Source organism: Dermacentor albipictus, chromosome 3, assembly GCF_038994185.2.
Source record: "Dermacentor albipictus isolate Rhodes 1998 colony chromosome 3, USDA_Dalb.pri_finalv2, whole genome shotgun sequence".
In the NCBI taxonomy this organism is placed as follows: Eukaryota; Metazoa; Arthropoda; class Arachnida; order Ixodida; family Ixodidae; genus Dermacentor; species Dermacentor albipictus.
The window spans coordinates 125,220,453-125,243,320 of NC_091823.1; the positions used below are offsets into that span (position 1 = coordinate 125,220,453).

The 22,868-nt window shown below is 45.7% G+C and overlaps 1 protein-coding gene across 1 annotated transcript in view; it reads left to right on the top strand.

The window, feature by feature from the left end:
* Positions 1-22,868, top strand: part of LOC135909443 (MAM and LDL-receptor class A domain-containing protein 1-like) — a 240,271-nt gene that overhangs the window by 203,872 nt on the left and 13,531 nt on the right. The window contains exons 52-57 of the mRNA XM_065441401.2: positions 4,333-4,426; positions 5,605-5,721; positions 8,732-8,982; positions 10,456-10,687; positions 17,821-17,943; positions 19,918-20,054. Of these exons, the coding sequence (XP_065297473.2) occupies positions 4,333-4,426; positions 5,605-5,721; positions 8,732-8,982; positions 10,456-10,687; positions 17,821-17,943; positions 19,918-20,054 (954 nt within the window). The remainder of the gene's footprint in view (positions 1-4,332; positions 4,427-5,604; positions 5,722-8,731; positions 8,983-10,455; positions 10,688-17,820; positions 17,944-19,917; positions 20,055-22,868) is intronic.

The window sequence follows — 22,868 nt, forward strand, 5'->3', positions numbered from 1 at the left end:
TGAAAGCGGTTGGCGACGATTGGTGGCGATGTGCCGAGGAAGATAGAGAACGATAATTCGTTCAATAATACTGCATCAACAGTGTCGCATTACACACAGATGACGTCTTGTGGGTGACTCTGGATTCAACGTACCTCCGCTGCGAGCTAGCGCCTGCGCACAGGTACACCAGTGCGCTACTTTTCTCGAGCCGAGGTGAACGCAGCACGAGGACCCAAAGTGGAAAAAGTAGGGCACTGCGTCACAACGCCTTCTTGCATGCTGAAATGAAGTGCACGAATAGGGAGATTAGTTAAAAGCGGGAAATCACTTGACCTCTGCGGCACAAGAAAGGCTTACGGCCTGCACCTCTCTTGCTGTCGTTCCTGCCATTGTGGACACCTTACTAGAGAAGTGTATATGCGGTGTTAATTATTATTATTATTATTATTATTATTATTATTATTATATTATTATTATTATTATTATTATTATTATTATTATTATTATTATTATTATTATTATTATTATTATTATTATTATTATTATTCATAATGGCGTGTTGGCACGTGCTATCAAGCGTGGTGTTTTTACAGTCCTGGCGTGTCTATGTAGTTTGCTCACTAAGGTAAATTATGCAAGACATAAAGTTAGCTTCCTTTCAACGTTTTCTTCACCTTGCTCGCCCGCAATTTCAGTCGACCCTCAGTAGCTTCGACTGGCCCTGAGTTATTCACCTTTTCTCTACAATATTGAAAATGCAATGGCACCCCAAGCAGGGCAACATACACCTCATTTGTCATTAACAAGAAACAGCACCCACCAGACTTTACATTTACAATAATTTTTTTTTCAGCCAGTGTGCACAGTGCTAGCGTAATATTTATAGGCTTGATTGCATGTCCTTTTTGTCGCTTCTCTGAGTCAAAGTTTCACCTGTAGAGGGAGCAAAATAAGCTAGCCAATCATGCGCTTTTGTCCACATTCCCCAGTTGTTTTCCTCTGCGCCACCCGCATTTTGACGGGTACATCTTCTTTGTCTTCTGGCAATGTATCATTTAAGTCTGGTTCTCATGCACCTACAGCACTAGACTTCCAGCCGGCCTTTGAAGTAAAACATTTACCGACGCACTTCAGCTTCAATTCACCGCACCATCAATACGCGCTAGCCATCCGCGATGGAAAACTCACCGCGCTAGCAAATGCAAGCCTGTGAATCATCACTACCCTCTGTACACGCGTACCACCCTCTATAAAAGGACCCCATAGCGGTCTGTGTTTCATTGTGACCGCGTATTCCTCTTCACTGCGACTACCTCGCAATGTTTTTTTTTTCTATTTTCTCTATTGGCCCGAACCACTGGGTTGCCGTACTTACCTATCATTGATATATAATTTCCCGGTATTGTGATCAGCTCGTGTGTGATTTTATTAGAGTGAGGAGCCTTATTTCATTATATACAATTTAATCCAGAGCATCGCACTCCTCTTCACGTAACTGCGAGATTGTCGATTTTTCACAAACTGTCACCTAACAAAGCGATGTCTTCCGAGGGCCTTAATCCTGATAGATGCTGCTAAGCTACCACAGGCTCATTTACATAGAATGTGTTCACTATTTGTATACAGTGTGTTCATGGATACCATGCAGTGGTAAACGACATCTAGACGATACATATGTATGACTTAATAATGAACTAGTATTAACCAATTCCAAACATCTTCAAAAAAAGTAAATAATTCAGTTAAATAGATATCTTAATTGTGAGCCACCAATAAAGCTATCAGAAAATACTTTGTTACGAACAAGACAAATGTTAAGGTAACATACAAAGAAAACAGCCCATATATGATTCACAAGTAATGCGCAACAAATATACAGTGGTAGAAAAAAATACTGACATGTTCTCAGCGCAGCAACGCAGCTTACATAGCCGCGTTGGTTTTTGAAGTGCGTAAAGACCGCTATCTGGAAAAAAGGCAGCTCACTTACGACGACGATAGGGGCAGGTAATGCGCTCGCATGTGAGTGCTACTAGCGGTGAGTTCTCGTATGTACTTGTAGGAACGAACATGCGCCAGACCTTCTGTGCATGATCAAGGTGAGCGGATGGGGAAGGATATAAATATGTGAAGATGCGTGCTGATGTGGAATCGTTATCATGATACACAGAATCAGAGAGTCGAATAAACTTGCTGTGCATGTCAGGTAGAAAGAGATTGAGAGATTGTTTTAGAGCAGTTAGGCTTTGTTGACGAAAATAGCATGACAATATCAGTCTTGGTGCTGTATTCTGTACATATTCGATTGATTTTCAATAATATTCGATCTTATGAGGTATGAGTATGCACGCGGTCGTGTAAGGTGTATCGTAAGTAGGTATAGAAATGACTGGCAACCATTAAGTACATCCGCTGGGATGGCTACTGGCCAGTAATTAGCTTCCTTTATATTTTTTTCCGCAATGTACCATTCTAGCATACTTTCATTGTTGAGTATGTAGTATTCTGCACAATTTCTTTATATCCAATGAAGGATCACAATATGTTCTGCTAATGCGACCCTACTTACCTCTTGAATGAACACAAATAAGCGGCTGTCCATTTGCCTGGCCCTTTCTACACATCCTGTGGCTGCAACAAGACTATTAACTGTGCTATATCCAATAGTCTTGTTCTAGCTAATAATAAAACTAATAGTCTTGTTCTTGGGCAGTTCTAAGACCGTTCTGCTACTATCCAGGTGTTTCTTCCCAATCAATGTATGAAGCTCTAACTTGTTTTCTTGCAATATCTGGTCAAATGCAAACTATGAATGGCATTCAATTTGGCTTGTAAATGAAATGTTTGGTAAGCTGCATTTAAGCGTCGCCTTGTAATAGCAAAGGGAAGAGTATTGTACCACTACGTCATGAAAAGTTGTCATCGAATAATTTTCAAAGCTATTCATCTTGCAAAATATGTGCCTCTCCAATGCCAATATGCTCCGAAAAACAGTCGAGCACTGTATTGAAGTTCTTCTATTGGCGGCAAGCGCGCGTTTGGCGCCCCTAATGTAGCCACCATATTCCCCACGCCAAGAATTCTTTGTGCGCCTTAACGGCTCGCTCTATGGTCTCGCTACCTTTTTTTTTTGCATTAACTTATTCTTTAGACAGTTGTAAAATGCATTGCAGTCTCTCCTCTTTCTCTGGCTGGGTACAAAACTCACGAGCTATTAACGGAAGAAAGATGGCGTAACCATCTGTGGCTATGCGCACGCTTGGAAGAGGGGCAGTCTCCAGCAAAGCGAAAATACATAGACAAGCTAGACCTTTCCCGTGGTCGGTTACCGGTCATTGATTTTCGCTGCTTTACTGGTTACCTCGCAGTCATTCGCACATAGACCTTTCGGTGTTTCTCAACAACCTGTCGCTAATGCTTCGAAGCATTATTGACTACCTCAGAATTGGTTGCGCACACTGGTATCTTGAATACTGTTTTCAGAAAGCGCATATGAGCTAGATGGCAGAAATGTTGGGACCCTAAAGTACACAATAAACTGCACCTTGTCAAGCATTATATATAACAATATAAGTCTTCATGCATAGATTTCGATTTTATGGAGGCATCCTTTGCCATTTACATATAGAACACAAATCTCTCGCCCACAGTTATCTCCTGTAAAAGGAACGGCCTACTTAGGAATATTGCGATGGTGAGCTGACAATATTGCACATATCTTTAACACATCTTTTTCTGAACAGGTACCGACAAAACTTTTTGGTTCCATCGTATGCAAGCATCATCTATCCCTGCATTCCACTTTTTTTTAATTAAAGCACATCTTAAGTCACTTTTCACTGTGTTTCACAGTTTGTAAAACTTAGTTCATATATGCACAACTTCTAGCTTATTTGCTTACAACTGGCATTGCCTATCCACCATCTCCATATTTTTTTAAACTCGAGGTTGGCTGATCATAGTTTTTAAGGCTTTTTCGCTACTAAACTACAACTCATGCACAAACTCCTCGAAGCATTGCGAGTTACTCGAACCAGCCCTTGTAATCACACAATTTCAATTGCGCAGGAGCGTTTCAGGATTCGCCGACACGCAGGCGACTGGCACTAAGGTGGTCGGCGTGATATCGAGACTGTTACCGCGGCAGTGGGAAATCGTGGACGCCAAATGCATTTATGTATATGATAGAAGATTTTGTAATATGACCTGGTATATCTAAAAATTTCCAGTGTGCGCAATTGTGAATTGTGGACAGTTCAGTGTCACAATTACTAGTGATGTTAATCGCTGCCTGGTTCGTCCCTTATACATTTTAACCACTTCATTTTTCTCGTTAATACCGCATTCCAGCTTGTGTTTGAAGCTCTGCTGAACGCCAGCACCCCCGGTGTGATCGCCATAGACAATTTCGTCCTCAACGACAGCCGCTGTGACAACGAAAAATGTACGTGATTATTTTTCTCACAGTAAAGATGTTCGTTTGTGCTCATTTGATCTTACACATTCAGAGGGTATAAAGGCACTGAATAGATAATCAATGAAACTGTATAAAGAGAACGGATAAAATAGTCGCAGTTTTAACCTAAATGTTAAGCATTGATTCCGATAGCAAATTATTAGACTACTCTATAAGTACAACATAGACACCTATAAGCAGCACATCAGAATAATTCCGGAGTCAACCACAACGTAACAGAGAAGGCTGCACAAGCTTGACTATAAACACGACACGAATCGAAACGGTGGAGGAAGTGGCTACTGCGTTAGCCATAGCCCAAACCAACGCATACTATATATAATCAGCGATTCCCAGACGGCAGTACGCAATTTCGCGAACGGCCGGATCTCAGCTGAGGCGCTAAACATACTCATACAAGGCAAACCGACAAGGGAACGCAGGTGCGTCCAAATCCTACGGATACCAGCCCACACCGCCAACTCAACGGGAGAGGACAACCCTAACGCGGTGGCACACTACGTAGCTCGAGGACTGACTTTCCAAGCTGCGATGAACGTAGACCTCTCGAGAGGGCCTTACGAACTATGGGAATGGGAAGACAGATTGACCAGGTTCAGCGACATCACCAACCATTACAAGATGCAAAGATGCACTTATCCTCGACCCCATCCACAACTCACTAGATCGCAAGCTGTCCAGTGGCGACAACTACAAACCAAATCCTACAAGAGCCCGATACTAATGCATGCTGTTTATCCAGAAATATACACAAGAGATAGATGCAAAGTGTGTGGCACCAGAGCCACGCTACAACACATGCTATGGGAATGCCAGGAACTAATACAGGACAATGCGAGCGAAGCTTCCATCGACAGCCTCCGCGCGCGGTGGTAGGCCGCGGTGCTCAGTTCAAACCTAGAAGGCCAACTCTGGGCAGCCTAGTGGGCCAAGGAAGCGGCCAAGAGGCAAGAACTCTAGGCCGTAACCTCGGCGGGTCCCACAGCCCACTAACTCGCCGGACGCGAATCATTCTGATTCAAAATAAAGTTTGCTCACTCACTCACTCACTCCCCCTATTTCGGCATGCCTCATAGTCAGATTGTATGTTCGGCACGTGCAACCCTAGAATTTCAAAACAATATATATATTTTTTTCCTGTTTAGACGGAGTATGCGACTTTGAGTCCGACACGTGCGGATGGCAGTTGCACAACTGGGAACGCACGACGTCGACAATCGTTGGACTGCCCGCTGCTGATTACACCACTCGGTCACCTTCAGGTAAGCTCTCTGGCTTTGGCAGTGGCCACCCGCGTGGCTGACATAAGATCGCAACATGCGAGGGAACGCGAAATACTGAAAGCTGGAAAGAAACGGTGCGAACAGCACAAGCTGCAAGGCGGATCAGGCAAGACGAGTACAGATAAACGACCGAAGCTTCATTTGATGAACACGGGGCATAAATGCAACATCTACACGCGCATGCTAGCCATAACTCTAGACAGTGATCTGCACCCGGAGCAGCCCAAGATGACGAAAATCAATAAAACTTTAAGACGCAAAACAGGGTATGAACAACATCGTTGTTTAGAAAAAAAAAATCTTTCTTTTTTATAGCGATTCTTGTTATGGGCTCGCAATCCTGGTCGATTGGATGCCCGCGGTTGTGTGTCACTGGAGTCCCGAAATTGTTTGCGAGAATATCACAAATAAGGAAAAAAAGTTGTGTGGCGAGGATTTGAACCCACGACCAAAAATTGGCACTCCAGGGTGCTACTTCTGACCGATTCTACGGCAGTGGGCAATGGCTACCAGGACTAACGCCCACTCAACATCTGCTTACTGCTTAGAGCTGGCGTCCACGCCTTCTTCGTGTATAATGGGGCCGTATAACGTAAAACTATTCCAATATGTTTCTATTCCAATCTTCTGACGTCAAATTTGCGTAACCACCAACGTAAGCACCAGGCAGTCACCCGCAGGCTTATCTGAACAGACCAATCAAACGCTCTGCTCGTTCATAGGAGGTCACTTTTGTTTGCTTGAAAAACGAATAACATTGCCTACACTGAGCGGCTTGTCGTATCTAATTGGCTGACAAAAGGTGAGGAGAACGCTCAAGTGGAGAGGGATTCGATGGGGCCGAGCCACTCCACTGAAAGTCGATAACCGGATGAAGAGGGTGGTGCCGGCATCTACGATTGGTCGGCTTTTCCTTACTTAGCTTGCGGTGGCTGGTCGAAAATCGCGGCGGCATGCAACGGAAGCTCAAGAATGACGCTAAAACGGACCCTCAGCAAAGAAGAGTTGGCAGAATGAGGGGGTAAACGTGCCGAAAGTGCTCGAAAACGTTACACGGCCACGCAAGAAGTTTTATTATACGCAAATACACCCATACTCTCCGGCAGGTGCCAGTAGCCAGCGTCTGAGTGATCGGCGGCAGCCATCTTCTATTCCTTTCGGAACGGGGCAGCCTGCGGCTATTCCGAAGAAAATTCAGTTTTGTTCGGCATATTAATGCATCTTTATCGCATACACGTCACTTTGACGCGGTGAGTTTTCGCGGTTTTGTGACGTCGCCTGACAGGCAGGTGAGGTGGGTGCAGCACGAAAACTTTTTACCAATTGCCGAAGGCTAATGGCGCGAAGGGGTCGAATCAGAAATAACTGTTTTTCTTTTTTCTGTCAAATCATGCATAATCAGTGTGTACACATCATATCAGGTGGGGAGGTATCGTGGTTTTCGTGACGTCGCGTGACAGACAGGTGAAGTGGGGGTGGTCGAAAAATGTTTTTGACCATTCATGGAGGGCTGATAGCAGAATTGGAATAGAAAAGCTTGGAATAGTTTTACGTTATAGCGCCCATGGTCGGGGACAACTTCTGAATTCCTAACATGCTCCACGCATAATAACGCAGTGCACTTGCCTTTCACCTCTAAAAGAGAGCCGAGCTATCTTGAGTCCCCTCACAGTCCTATGATCTTTGCACTGCTGATGTAAATTCTAGGTGTATTGGCAGACTTGTTTTGTTTTGTTTCATGATAAAGTGTTATTTTTGGTTGAGCGCTGATATTATGGTCAAACATTACAATTTTCCACGACGTAATGGTATTTGAACACGTTACAGATACCTGCCTGCAGCCATCCTGTAATGTAACATTGCGCGCTAATAAATTTTGTTTCATCGCTTAATCCGTGGTCATCTTACTGTCGCTGTTTTTGCTACCAAGCGCTTAAGGTGCGATCTTCACACTACAGGTTAGATATTTGATGTTCATAAGCAATTACCGGAAATTTAAGTTGGCGCCGCATATGACCAAACTTTCATTAAGGAATGCCATGTGTGCAGCACTGGCTTCATGGTAAACATGCTTCACAGGCAATATAATAATATAAAAAATATGACCTGTGGCAGTTTCTAAAAAAATGGCTGTGGCTTAGCTAAGGTTAAGCCCAGGATGCGAAGCATACTAGCCTTTATTTTAACGCGACAGCGCTAAGGAGTTCGTGTCGCAGAAAAGCCGGTGTCGTCGGCGTCGGCTCAGGCGTGCGGGGCTTGCTCAGGCGCACATTTCGTTGTCGCGCCGAACGCTGCGTTGCTCGACGCTCACCGAGTCCGATGCGGGGCGCGTAGTCGCTGCGCCGTAGCAAAGCCACCTAGAAACAGTCTCTGTTGCACGCCGCAACCTTCGCTTCTCATTCCAACGAGCAGCTCTGTCTCCAGGAGGCATCTCACCTCGCGAGTGTCTAGCAGAGGCAAGCGCAGCTGCTTATATACCGCCGCGACGCCGCGAGCGAAGGCGCGAGTTGGAGCCCCGTTTCTCCTCTGTCGTGACGTCACGGCGTCACGTGGTATTGAAGGCGACACCGCCGCGCCTGAGGAGCTGGGTTGAGCTCTAGTAATATGCTTCGCATAAAAGTTGACGTACGAGTCAATGCTCATTGACTGCTTGATACTTAGAGAAGTGGATAACCGTGCTCTTGTCAATGTAGTGAGCTCGTCTTTCAGGGGAAGCGTGTTCTGCCTTCTACTCAAGGATGCATATAATCACGATCTGTGGAGCTAGTATTTATAGCATTGCTTAGCGTTACTTCAAAGACGCAAAGTGTACCCTAATTCCAACGGATTTCCTAACAGGGCAGTTGGTCCGCAGAAACGTAAGGGCTCACTGAGAAAGCGTGGTACGTTGTGTTGCGCATGTTTTTTATAAGAGCCTCACACACACATATCTGGCGTTCCGAGAATATTCATAGTTCCATTTTTATCACGTGATGCGTATATCTCGCAGGAAACTTCGCCTTGGTAAAGGCGCCTGGTGGCCGCATGGTTAGCCCTAAAGGCTGGTACGACGCGACTCAGCACAAGTGTTTGCGGTTCTCGTTCTTCATGTCGGGAACTTTAGCGGAAACGCTGAACGTCACCAGAGCGCTGCACGAAAATCAGCAGGAGTCTCTTTGGTTCGGCACCACATTTGACGCGCCAACGGAGCAATGGTTCTCGGCCTCTGTCAACCTACCTACTTCCAAAGAAGAACTCACGGTAAGCATACGAAGTTCTCTCTGATTGTACGCTGATTGAAACTCCAGCTTCCCTACCCCGACAGCGTACACCCCTCCCGAACGCCAAGGGACGTATTGGTAGGAGCCGCGCTACGCACATAAGTTGTGCAAACTAATACTGCGCTGGAAAGAACCTAATGAAATCTAGTGAAGCTCGCCACCCCGTCTGTGGTGTAGCCGCGCACAAGTAAAAATCCAGAAGGAAAGCTAATATTATTAGTAAATGCTCATATTGTTTATTCAGCAAACAATAAAATGGAGCGGAACAACTATAGCCTACATTACAAGTTCACATTCTGTACTATCTGCGACAGTTATTGATTCATAAGCTGTATTCTAGGGTTACGACCGTATGACCTTTAATGTATACAGTAATTCGTACCTAAGGCCCGCAAGCGTGGTCTGGAATGCTTTCATTTCTGGTTTATGTAACTAGTCACATTCTCTGACAATTTATTGACGCCTAGCAACATCAATGAATTGACTTTGCTTGATTTTTTTAATAAGTTAGGACATGATGTTCAGGAATACCTATGCGTGTGCTGCACACAGCTGGGTACACGTATGTGTATATACATACCTCTATGTATATATATATACCGTGTAGATATTCCTCTGTGTATACACCGTGACATCCACTAGCCGCTGCGTCCTACATGTAAAGTTTTGAAGGCTGGGAAGGCCCTTCAGACAGGCAGCTCACATTCATTTGCTCATAAAACTTATTGACCCTATCAGGTTATGTAAAACATTGTATATTTGACCAAAGAATGTGGCGCTCCAACTGTCCACGTATATTTTTAAAGCCCGTGAAATTGAAGCCCTGATAATATTTTGGTATTCAGTTGCTTCCCGTAGTTTCCTACCATAAGCAACTGAATGGCGAGATGGCTACGTACGTCAACCAGAAGCGTCTGCCTTCAGCCTGGTTGCTGCAGCCCGTATGCCTTGCTGTCAAACAAAACAGTCTGCTAAGAGACGCATGGCTCTGCGTCGCGCATCGTGTAATTGCCGTCACAAGGTTTCGCTCTCTGGGCACAACTGCGGTACATCGGTCTCAGATACAGAAGAGAACAAATTTTATTAGATGTCACTCACAAGGCGCGATTTGGACGCGTTCTTCGTCGATGTAATTACATTCGCTCGTGGTAAGGCTTCCCAGTACCAGTGGTTTGGTGCAAGGTGCAAGCACAAAAGTGTAGGTTTGGGTAAGTCAGAAAACTTTAGTCGGGAAAAAGAGTGCGTGAAGGCAGAAACCAATACATGCATATATGTCCGCTTACATTATAATCGCGTACGGACATCGATGTCCGTATTGGCCGCGTCCTACGTAGTTACTATGCCCACATTAAGAACCTAGCGCTGTTTATAAACTTTTTATACACCGGTAGATTAAAGTTTCTTCAGTTTTGTTGCAATTTGAAAACCACTTCCTTCTTTTCTGACCACGCAGATAGTTTACGACGCAGTGACTTCTGGTAATCTTGGCAGCGCAGTAGCCGTGGACGATATCAGCCTGGGTAATCTGCCTTGTCCTCCTCCTGGAAGCTGCTCTTTCGAAGAGGACATGTGTAATTGGTTCAATGCCAGGAGCTTTAATAACGCACGATGGTACCGCCACCGAGGTTCTACCGTTTCCAATTTGACTGGCGTAGAGAAGGATCACACTCTAGGCACGAAAGAAGGTAAGGAAGTGTTTGCTATCATCGACTTTTAGTTTGCGCACACCCAAAAAAAAAACAAAGCCGGAGAACTTGCAGCATCCACGTATTTTTCTCGTAACCCTCTAAACGCCAATTTTTTCAGATGTACGGGGTCGTCTCCCTTTAGGGAAAACACGGGAGCACGAGGGCGCATTCCGCGGCGCTCCACATGCGCCTGCCAGAACTACTTGCGCAGGCGCGTTGAGAGCCAGTGGCGGCGCCTACGGCGTGTCGTGTGCTACTTTGGCGGCGGGTGCAGAGCAACACATAGTACTGGCACCGTATCTTTGCCTGCATCGTGGTTCACGAACGCCCGTTCTTCGCGTCCACCTTCACAACGCGCTGGGTGTTACATGGCACGCCGTACAACAAACTGCATGAAGTTGTAAATAAGTAGTACGAGAATGACAGTTTTTAATGCGTAAGCAGTATAGGGCTACTTCCCTCAGAAATTTGTCCGTTCGTCCGTCTCTAATGCGTGACGCGATGCGCTACATAGTTACACACATAGAGTCCTTTTGGGGTCTATATGAGAATGCCTTGTGACTATTTCGGACTACTTTAATTCATGACTTGTACTCAACATATAGAGTACTGAAGATGTATTAGGAATAATTAAGACTAAATGGTAATAAAATTAATTGCGATGAAGCTAAAGCTAGGACTTCCTAACACTAACGAAGGGCAAGTAACACTAAAGGAGAATGAAATTATCAAGTATTGCTAATTACTAATTAACTAAGTGAACCATTTTAATTAATAAACTTGTGGAATTTTGACTAGCCTAATTAAGCACAATCGAGCTTAATATAGTTAAGCCTAATAAGGAAAATTTAAGGGTACTAAAATTGTTTATGCCAATTTTTATCGATAAACAATATTTTGATTAAGGATGATCATAACTATTTAAGGGTATTTAAGATGACTCTCGCGTAATTATTAATAATTACGATGAAATTAGATAAGCCTAAGATGCCCTAAGACTAATGAATGGTAAGAAAATGTAGTGTAGATTAATTACAATTAAACTGCTCAAGAATAATGACAATGATCGATACTAAATAATAATAATTAGCCAACTATAATGTTAATTTACGTTATAATAATTAGCGAATTCAAGATAGATTAGGAGTCAGTTAAGCGCAATTAAGGATCAGTTAGATTACTTAAGAAAAAATTAAGGCTATGTTTACATAATTACCGTTAGGTTGAGTATATTGCTAATTACCAATATTTAAAGGCATTCACATGACCTAAGCCTATGAAAAATAATTATGATTACATTACTTAAACCAGAGCGAAGATTATTCAAGGTAATTAAGAATAATTTACATTACATTACTTCACCCTAGTTCAGATTACTTACAATTACACCTATTTCGCCCAAAAAACATGTTTCCGACAACTTAGGTTCACCATTTCGGTAAGTGCAATAGGTTATGGAAATACTTGCAGCTCACTGCGCCATCCTGAGTGCAATGTGAGTGCAAGTAGGGCAACTTTAAATAATGTTTACGCATTATTTGACAATTCCTACTGGGGGCTTCTGCAGTAATTTTCAAGCGAAGCTTGTATTGGCTCACAAGTTGCGGTGGCGTTGTCGTGGTCACGCAAGAAAAGCCAGTTGGTCCTAAAGCAGAGCAGCTGCCGAAAAGGGCGTCTCCAGCTGCATAGGCGCGCGCTTACGCCACGCGCTCCACCGGTCAGAGCCGTTTCGCTTCTGCTGGGGCGGGAAAGTGCACATAAGGGTCTAGCGCGCGCTGCACCAGCTTCACTTCCCTTCTATTCAGTCTCGGAAAACGGATGGGACGGCCACGTTTTCGTGTTCTCCCGAGGAACGGGCAGCGTTCGACGAGCGGCAGCGAGAATTCGCCCGTGAAAGGGCTCGGTGTCGGCGCCCCGATCCAGCCGTTAGAGCCATCCGAGCCCAGGCAATCCGACAGTAACGAAAAGATCCCGAGCTGAGGGATCGGCAGGCGGAACCAATTCGGCACTGTTACTTGTTGGTTACTTAACCATGACGAAGGTCAGGTACACGCAGGACAAGCTTCGCTTACCCCCTTGTTTCGGTAGGGGAAATGTTATTCATATTTTATAGAAGTGGTATTTGTTTCTATATTTGACAGCACACCATATGCATTGCAAGTGTGCCCTTGTGGCTACTGGATGGTCTCAATTACCATATTGAAATCGTAACAAATATCAGCACTGCTTTCTTTTTACCTGTAGCGCTGTGTAGTGAATGGGTAAAGGTGATGTAGTCGACTAGATGTGCCTGAGGCTACATGGACACATGTAGTGCGTGTTAGCATCTATTAAAGCGAAACCTTTACTGGCCGCGAACGTGCGATTTCGCCGTGGCGGTGATCCGAGGAGGCACATGTCGTCACAACGCACGCCTCCCCGCGGATATTCCTCTCTCTCTCGCTCCCTAGTCACTACCGCGCATGCGCCACTAGATGCACCGAGCCACAGGTGTTCCGCCGCTGCGCAGCGCCGCGCCTTTCCGCCGCCACCATTTGGTATGACGTCACACGCGTACCTCGTCGTTGCGCTCACATCCGCTCGCTTCGCCAGCTGCGTCGCATGCCTGATAACATGTCGGAGGATGAGAAATGGAGAGCTCGCGTGCGCCGCAACCACACTTGAGGCGGCAATATGGACGGTGACAATACTGATAAGCAGGAGGAGGCCTGGAATCGACATCGGAACGAGATGAAGAGGAAACGAATCGCCCAGGAAACAGACGAATAGCACGTCGAACGACTGGCTAAACGCCGCAACATAGCTAGACAACCAGACTAACCTGGACTTGCAATCGAGATTAACCAAGGCTAACCATGCCATGCCTTAGCTTTCGCTACGTATATCCTTGCATAGCCGAGCTAAATCACTGCCAATTTTGTTCACGATAGGTTGTTTTGCCACTCAACACAACTTAGCCGTCCGTTCATAGGAAGGGATGATCGGATTGCTATAACGGTAAAAGTGTGCGCATTCACAGTTTGTGATTCTACAATAGATGGACTGGCTCAGATGGTAGATTATATTAAGCCAAGGAAAACAGTGAGAGAGAGCACAAGTGTGAGGGAACGGAGCGACGAGAATTGTGTACGAAAAGTCAATGCTGTAATGTGAGCCTCAGATCCTCTGGATTTCGATGTGTTATAGAGTCACGAAAAATGGCAAGAAGTCTCTCATAAACTCAGAACACGTGAAACAGCAGGTATTGTGCGAGCACTTCTTTACTCTTATGAGCAGTTTTTTTGGCGACGGGCGATAACAGCCAGCGATTTACGTGCAGTGATACAAAATACTTACCGTCGTGCACGCTGGAATTTGATGTGATCGAATTTACGACGGCAGCATCAGGCTAGGTTTTGCGCTTGCTGTCAAAGTAGCAGATGACACGCCGTACACCCCACTTTTGGCTTTCAACGCGCATAAACAAGCAGTTGGTTCAGTCGCCGCATGTGGCGCTCTGTGGAGTGCTGCCGAACGCTCACGTGTCTCTCCTAAAGCGGCAATCACATGCAAGCGATATTTAAGAGACAGCGACAAGTGACGCGACAGCCACACTCTGTCGCGCTGTCGCATAGCGGCGTGATGCAAGCACATGAAGGCAACAGCGCGAAAAAGTGTAGCGCCAGATTTACATTGTTATGCGAATAAGTGCTCTCCTGCGACGTAAGGAAATTTCAAACCTAACAAGAGCTCAACGTTTTACCTAGATCGAACTTTAGTAATCATCCTTAGTGAAACTGCGTACCATGCCGCAAACGCAAAATAATCTGGTGCCATCTGGTGAGCAAAACCTAAAACACTTTTGCGGCTCTGTGTGGCGTCTCACAGTGTCAAAACAAACAACCGATCGCAGTAATAGCGACAAGAAAGCGCCGCCATTTTGTCCTCAACTTCAGATGAGACGAAGTGACGGCTGGTTTTTACTATTCATTTTTTGCCGTCACAGCCGAGAGAAAATTGTAAGGGTGAATTCAGATCGAAGCGGGCGGATCGGGGCGGACTGGTTGCTGTTTTGTTGTCGCGCAAGAGCTGGCCCCAGCGCGTATCACCGCTCTGACTTCCCGTCGTCAAGCGATATTTACTGGACGTGACTTGATGCGACTAGCGACAACGATGGATCGCCCTCTGCGACGGGGAAACTTCTATGTCATCGCCGTCGCTTGTCTCTGTCGATCGAAAATCACGTGTATGAGGTTGCGCCGTGGACGATCGTGAACATTTTGATATGTCATAGTGGCCAGAAGCTTCCTGCAACTTTGTTACTTACCTCCTGTGCGGCTGTATGACAGCAATTCTCTCTTCAGTAATTTGATGCCATTCATAAATTGCGAAAAATGTAATGTCGTGTCTGCCAAGGAGTGTCGTATTGACTAATGAACAGCCTCATCACTATCATCGCACGGTGACTCCGCCTCGGCATTCCGTGCATGATACTTAGAATGCAGACGCCAATGAATATGCGTTATGTCTGAAAGAAAGCTGCTGTGTTTCGCAATGAAGCACGCTGAAGAGGCCAAAATGCAACGATAAACGGCGTCTTCGGTGGAAAATACGACTGCATGACAGAAGAACACTACTTCGCTTTGGGAAGTATCTTTTCTTTGGGGGGGGGGGGGGGGGGGCATGTCTGTTTCTTGGGGCAGTGGCTATAAAATGTACTTGCTTTAGGCAGCAGTCTTAGTTAATTCCAATGAATTTTTACTTCATGTGTTCATTTGTATCATGGCATTAAGACCGAAAGGCAGCCGCGGCAATAGTAGCGGGCAATCAGTGCGTGTCAGTATAGTTGTGCTGTTCTTTCAGTGAAATGATCAGATGGTTTAGGTGCATTGAAAAACTTGTGATTTCACTCGTAAAAGCCAAAGACTACGATTCATTGACTTTCTTATGTTTGCTTTAACAGCTTCTTCTCGCCTTGTGGCAGTTTACGTGACTTTTAACCACGTCTGATACATTTCGCTGAGTGCTATGGTTGGTACATAAACACACGGAGGTGTAAGCAATGTCTTTCAGCACATGGTAGATGTTACCGAAGACGATATGCATTAATGAAAGCAACCGTATGCAAGCGTAGATTATTATGAATATTATTCTTTGGAAGCCCTGGGTCTACTTCCCAGAAAATGAATAGTGACTGCCTCTGACCCTTGTGCATTTGCGTTCAGCAAGCTGCAGGGCGCCCCGATCATGTCGTAATTGGTATATTTATCTGGAGTATTCTTTTTGACAAGTGGCAGGTGGTGGTGCTACCATATCATTTCTTTCGCCAGGGCGTTGCATCTATTCGCTGTCCTCAGCCTCCATCGAGCACAAAAGCATTCTGCTGCAACAAAATGTATACGGTTAGTTTGTTCCCGAACCAAGCTTTTATAAGCATATTAAAATGCGAGCTGCTGCAAGGACAATCTACCGCGTGACTCTTTATCGTCAGTGGCCAAAAGTGTTAAGCAGAGCCTTTGATTCGCGCATTGGTACAAGTAAGATAGCATAGCTAAGCTGGCGTGTAAATGCTTCGTCAATGCGCTAAGTTATATATGATCCTTCTATTTCGACATTTTCACATACTTGCAAAGCAAAGATGATTAATAATAATGCATGTGCAAGAAAATATTAATGAAGCACGTCACCGGACCCTACCTCTGCGGCGATGATTCAGTCTCGTTACCGCAACACCGTAGATTTGGGCTTCCAGGAAAGCTCTGTACTATGCCTTGCTCAGCGGGCCAATGAACTTTGGCAGCGCACAACTTCATTAGTCTGACAGTCGGGCCTGGTCAGCACTGAAGTACACGTCATTAAGGAGCAAATAAGCCGGAATCTGCTCTTGCAACTTCCACTTTCTTACCAAAGTCCACGCTCGAGAATTTCCACTGCGGATGTGTCTCTCGCAGAAACGGAAAAATGTCAGGCTTGACTCATTAGCATGTTAGTTGTGGAAACTACAAATTACTCAAAGCCAAACGCTAAGACGTAAAATGCGAACTACTGCGTGCTTCAACAGGACTTCTTAGGAAATAGTCTGCGTTTTCGCCTTCGCGTTTGTCTGCCTGTCATTTTCCGTGCACGTCAAATATGTTATCCAGTCAACATTCCTCACTGCACGCAGCAGCAGACAATTTGGATGCCGTAATGCACACACGCGACGAAGGGCAGTGACGGGCGGTGTGACCGCTGAGAAAATTCGCAGCACGGACATACTCCCGAAGCGCAAAGAACCTTTGCAGACATTGCGATGGCGCGAGTGCTTAATGTAGGCGTAAGTTATTGTGCGAGCACCGTAGATTATGCCAGCCATGCATAAACTTTTTTTTTGCATGGGAAGTGCCTGTCTCGAAGGGGTTGATGCCTTCACTTACGGCGGGTCCAGACGACGGGTAAGGTGTGGAGTTCTCCTACCTGTGACGTGATTAAAGGGCCGCACTTGGTTACAACCAGTGCATGTATTCATATCATAGACTAAAAGGAGTCGAAAGATCTGCTCGAGGGTACAAGTACACTGCATGTCGACGGCGGTTATTTGTCGTCCGGGTGAATAGTTTACTTGTCTTAGAGAGCATGTAAATGCAACTACATTGATATATATAGAGAGGCTAGTCACTGTAGACAGGAGGGTCCACGATGCAAACTCACTGTGGAAATGACCAAATAGGAAAGATAATCATGCGTAGTCAGACACACGCACGCGCACACATAGATCACAGACACCCAGACGCAGAAATACAAATGACGAGACGATTATTGAACTGATGATTACCAGGAGAATGAATGTGGGACGCCTTTTTCTTGATCGGTACCTTGTGTCATTTATATTCCGTCACTATTCAGGGCATCGTTTGGGTGCCGCTGCATAGCTTATGTGACGAGTCACTCAGCGCGTCACGCAATAAAAAAGAGAAAATGGATCGGTACATTACGATATGTGGCCCAGTAATCGTCATGGTAGCATTTGCTGATTGATTCTTCAAGTATCACTGGCTGCACCTTTCGGTGGTTCTGGCCGGCTGTGCAAAACGTTCGTCGGCGGTCACTATTAGTCCCCATTAATTAATTCTTTATGCACACACCTATCTTGTATGTGGTTTCTTTCGCAGGATACTACCTCCTCCTCGATGCAGAAGATATGGCTCCAAGATCACTTGGCAGTGTGCAGAGTCAGGCTCTCGCCTTAGGCCCTGCTGTGTGTTTAAGGCTCTACTATATAATGAAGCAGAACTGTAAGTATTGTTTCCCGAAACGTAAATAGTGTTTCAAAAAAAATCCGTCAAGGTGTCTTAGAAACGGGCGCGAAAATAAGATTAAATAATTTCTTCGAGAAAGTCTTTGGCGCTGAAGGCAGCATTTTTGTAATATAGGCGAGGTAGTAATTGGACAAGTAATTATGAAAATTAATCAAATCATCATCGAACAATTCGAATGATCATTCCTAATAGGGAGTAAAATTCACAAATGTTTCTAGACTTTCGGATTGCTGCTGTGGCTAATTTTCATTGACTTCCGGCCAATTTTGTGCAGGTACCCGAAATTGAAATACTGAAAGGCACAGCTTTTACGCCGCTATCAGACGCCCACGAGTGACATAGCTGTTTCCGCCTCACCGTCGAGCGTGCAGAGCAAGATGTGGGTGAAGTCACTGTATGATAAAGAAGGTTATCTAGGATTGCTGATACAATATATTAAATATGTAATAGTGGCTGACCCGCCGTGGTTGCTCAGTGGCTGTTGTGTTTTACTGCTGAGCAAGAGGTCGCGGGATCGAATGCCGGCCACGGTGGCCGCATTTTGACGGGCCGAAATGCGAAAACATCCTTGTACTTAGATTTAGGTGCACGTTAAAGGACCCCAAGTGGTCAGAATTTCCGGAGTTCCCCCGCTACCGCGTGCCTCATAATCCGAAAGTGGTTTTGGCACCTAAAACCCCATAGGTAAATTTTTTTAACAGTGGCTGCAAAGTCAGCCAAGTGTTCTTGAGTCTTCCGCTGTTTGAATATGCGTAACACAGCCACATATAGTCTCCAATGATTGTCGACCTGAAGCTTGACCTCCAGCCAGTTCACCGGGCTGAGTACAGCGCCGCCCCTTGGCTGAAGAAGACGTCACGGTTCTCAAGAATTGCCGTAAAGACTCAACATGCGCACTCACCATTTCTGTCGATTGGTGGCACCCCGAGTGATTGTCTGGAGAGAAGGTGGAGGGTTGAGTAGGGGAACGTTCTTGAATGCAGTCGTTAGTCGTAGTTATAGTGCCTTGAGATGATGTTATAGAAATAATTTAATATATATATCGGGTGTTCGTTTGATGTTATTGCCATAGCAATTGTATGGATATTCCAGATGGATCTCCGTCCTTCCCGTGGTGCTCTGCGTAAAGTCCAAGCATGCGATAGGATCGCGGCCGCACATCGTGTGCTTTAGGTGTGAGGGAGAGCCGAGAAGATGGCTTGGTGTTGCGGCGTCTTGCGCCCGCAGGGAGGGAAGTGAGGAGAGAGTGATGTGGAAGAGTAGGAGGCTAGCGCGCGCTTCTCCCATGGCCTCCGCCTCGCGCGCCGGCCATCGCCCCTGGATGATGCTGACGTATACTGCCTGAAACCTACTCACCCTTTCCCCTTCTATCCCCTCATCTTTCATCCCCCGCCCCCATCCCCATTACGCTGCGCCGTGCTCCCACATGGGCTGCAGAATTGAGCGTACTTTCCCTCTCCCAAATCACGAAGAAGGAGCGCGCGCTTGGAGGGCTGGGGAGAGGCACGTTGGCGCTCATTTTATCTAGTACGAGGGCGGCTCGGAATGGCGCGGCGCAGCACGTCCACGCCAGCCCTATCTTGGAGGTAATCTGCTGTGGGTACAAAGGCTGCGCTTGCCGAGGGCTGATAGCTCCGTGTGTGATGTATTCCCCCGCACCGATTTCGCGTTGAAGCATTAGGACGCCCAAAGGGCAATTCACTCAGTGCAACTGTCACTCTTTATCACGCCCGTGTTGCCGTAGCGAGTGTTCACGGTCATAGAGGGAAATCTGCGCATCTTTACTTGTGCACGCGTGACCTCATACTTGGTAACGTAAATAAAGGAATGTTCACTGTAATTTCTATGACCAATGAAACTGCGAACATTGCTTCGTTTTGTTCTCTAGTAGCTATTGCGATCAATGCTTCTCTTTTTGGGCGGTACTGCGACTTGTTTGCGCATTCGTAGCGGGAGCGTCATTGAGTGTGGGATTTCTGGACGAGCGCCGCCACTTGGTCGGGCAAGCAACAACGGTGCAGGCCACTGCGCCAAGCCAATGGACTTCACTCTTCGTAGAAAGAGCGGACCTACCCACCGTGTTCACGGTAAGTGGCCGTGGCACCTTACTCGTGTTTCACACTTTGCGGGCAACGCCGTGCGAGCTACACGCAATAACTTGCGTGACCAAAATTGATCACTCCGCCCGTACCGTGGTCAAGATTCGTGGTCCAACATGCTCACGCTAGCATGTGCGTGCAGCTGCTGCGGTGGGCCGGAAAGAAAAAATACACAATAAACAACAGCATTTAAAGAGCGCATTAACGACCGTATAACGCACTTTTGTTATTTTTAAGGATTAAAAGGCTTTTGTTAAATGCTGAGCCTAGGTAATGAACAGTTTAACCTAATTGCTGGTAAAATACGCTCGACTATTTCTTGGAGTGAACGCATCAACTGCAGGAAGTGTTGCGTTGCACGCCACATACTGTATGAAACGCAGCCTAAGCAGCGTGCGTATTGAAGGGAAGCCCGTGAGCAGGCTTCCACTTTGCAATCATACAAAAAGCGCTCAACCCCGATAACAATGCCCACTTTACTACTACTACTACTACTACTACTACTGTTAAACAAGAATATAATATTATTAATATTCGCAGGAAGGAGAATGTAAGGAATAATATTATTGAGAAGTCGTGATACTAAACACTCTTTTCCTTTCCGAAATACGTGAATCTTATTTATTTATTTTTTGATTACGCTTACTTCTAATGCGCGAAGCTGTGGAAAATCATTTTGATGTCAATTCCCCTACCGCATAAACCATCCGAGTGTGGAACGGAAGGACTTTTCGAAGCTAGCAACAAAATCATTCGCGCGTTGCAGTTGAAAATTACAGTGTGGAGCATACAGGTTCGTCGTGGTCACTATTCGCGCTTCCAAAGGCGTTTTCGTTCCAATCCGAATACCTGCTCTGCCCAGAAATGCCGTATGACCGCAGGCTTGTGTGCACACGCTGTCACCTCTGAGGACACGCACTGGCTTTCCAGGGTCACTGGCCAGCATTCAAAGGCACCGGCCGCACACAGTGAACATAGGCTATGCGGGTTGCGAAACTTGCGCGAATTCTCATGTCGCTTGAACACCGCCGCTTGTGGTGACGCACGGTCACCATCTGCAACTGTTCCTAGTCACGATTTGACCCCGTGCACGTTGTTTTGTGTTAAGTGGCAGCAGTGAAAAGCGAAACGTTACCACAACAAATTACCGCAAGATGTATTCTTGAGGTAATGTATGCTTACCGTATTACAACATCATATGAACGGGAACATTATTTTACCTGTTGCCTTGTCACCGGAAGTGCCATACTTAGCATAATGGATCAGAATGCATTAGGAACAAATGGGGAGTAGGGTGATTTTCTTGGCCACTCGGCAGAAATCCCATGTGTGGTGGCTCCAGCAGGTAGAGACGCGAGCACTTGAAGAAAAGAAACCCACATGACAAACCAGCTGTGCGTTTCTTTTTGCTAAGTGCTTGCATCTGTACCTGCTGGAACCAGCACACTTTCAGTAAGCAATAGTTTTAAATGGTGTATGGTCTTTTTTTTTGTTCGTTCACACGGCTACGACAAGCGTTTTATGGCGAAGCGAGCACATTGTCTCTTTGCTGAGAGCATAAGCTACCACAGAGCTCACGAATTATTTTTGAAGTTACATTCCCTTTGGTATGTAGTCAGAATGTTTTTCGTTTGGTTATACAAGTTGCCTACAAACGCCAGGCCACCTGCCTTGTGAGCTTGGCTTAGAGGAAAAGTGCATTACCTTCTGCTCCTCGAATCGTTAGCACTAAACGAGGCCATCCCAGCGGCATTTGGCTTTGACCATAAGGGAAAGATTAATTGTTACTGGTATGTTGAAGACACTGTTCCTTCTGCAATCGCAGAAAACTTTCTGTGGCAATGAAGGGAAAGCTACTGGGACGGAGTTTGGGCACATGTGTTACCGCGCTATGTGGTCCGCCAACGTTTCACAGTGCTTTTGGTTACTCGGAACAGACGCTGAATCGACGCAGCTTCCACGTGCGATGGTTTCGCGTTTGCCTAGACAAGGAGGGAAAAGACGTAAAATAAGTGAACTTTTACATTCAGTGGTGTGTTTTGTCCTATTTAACTGCTGCTAATAAGGTACCTAGGTTATCTCTTCCCGAGCTTTCACTAACATGGACGAAAACGCAGGACTCTTTTCAGAAATGCTCGCTCTTGTGCGCGCTTTGCCTCCGTAACTTTGCCTTCATTGCCACAGAAAGGTGTCCGCGATATAGTGCGCCCGAGAAGTTTTTATGCGATCTGATTTGTGTATGGTATGTCGACATTTGCTCACTTACTACGCAGCCGACGGCCTTTTTTACAAGCAGGCAAGCCATTCATAATGTAGACGTGAATTTATAAATGTGTAAATATTGCTACAGCCAAAATGTTTCCAAAGAGCAAAAGATGAGGCGGGGCATGGAGAGAAAGCTAGTGGCTGCCCTGTATCCATGTATGGGAGACAAACACCCTGAATGCACTGCTGACGTAGAGGGTTTAGTGGGAAACGATATACTTTGTATCTTGGATGAATCACGCATCTATTACAAGTGTTAGCCTTACATTACGGGACTCGAGCGTGGCAACCTCCTGTTACTTAGGTGACATAATTATTTCAGCATCCAGACGAAGATATTGGTCTATGATTTTCTAGAACCTCACAAAAATGTATGCGCCGAGTCTGACTTCATGTCCGGAATAAAAAATTTTTCTCGCTGGGGTAGACCTGTCCTTCTCATGACAGCAAGACGTCAGGCTAATGACATATCATAGATTGTCTACGTCAGGACTGCGCATGTCCAATAACACTACAGTAATTTTAGTTGGCCCAACG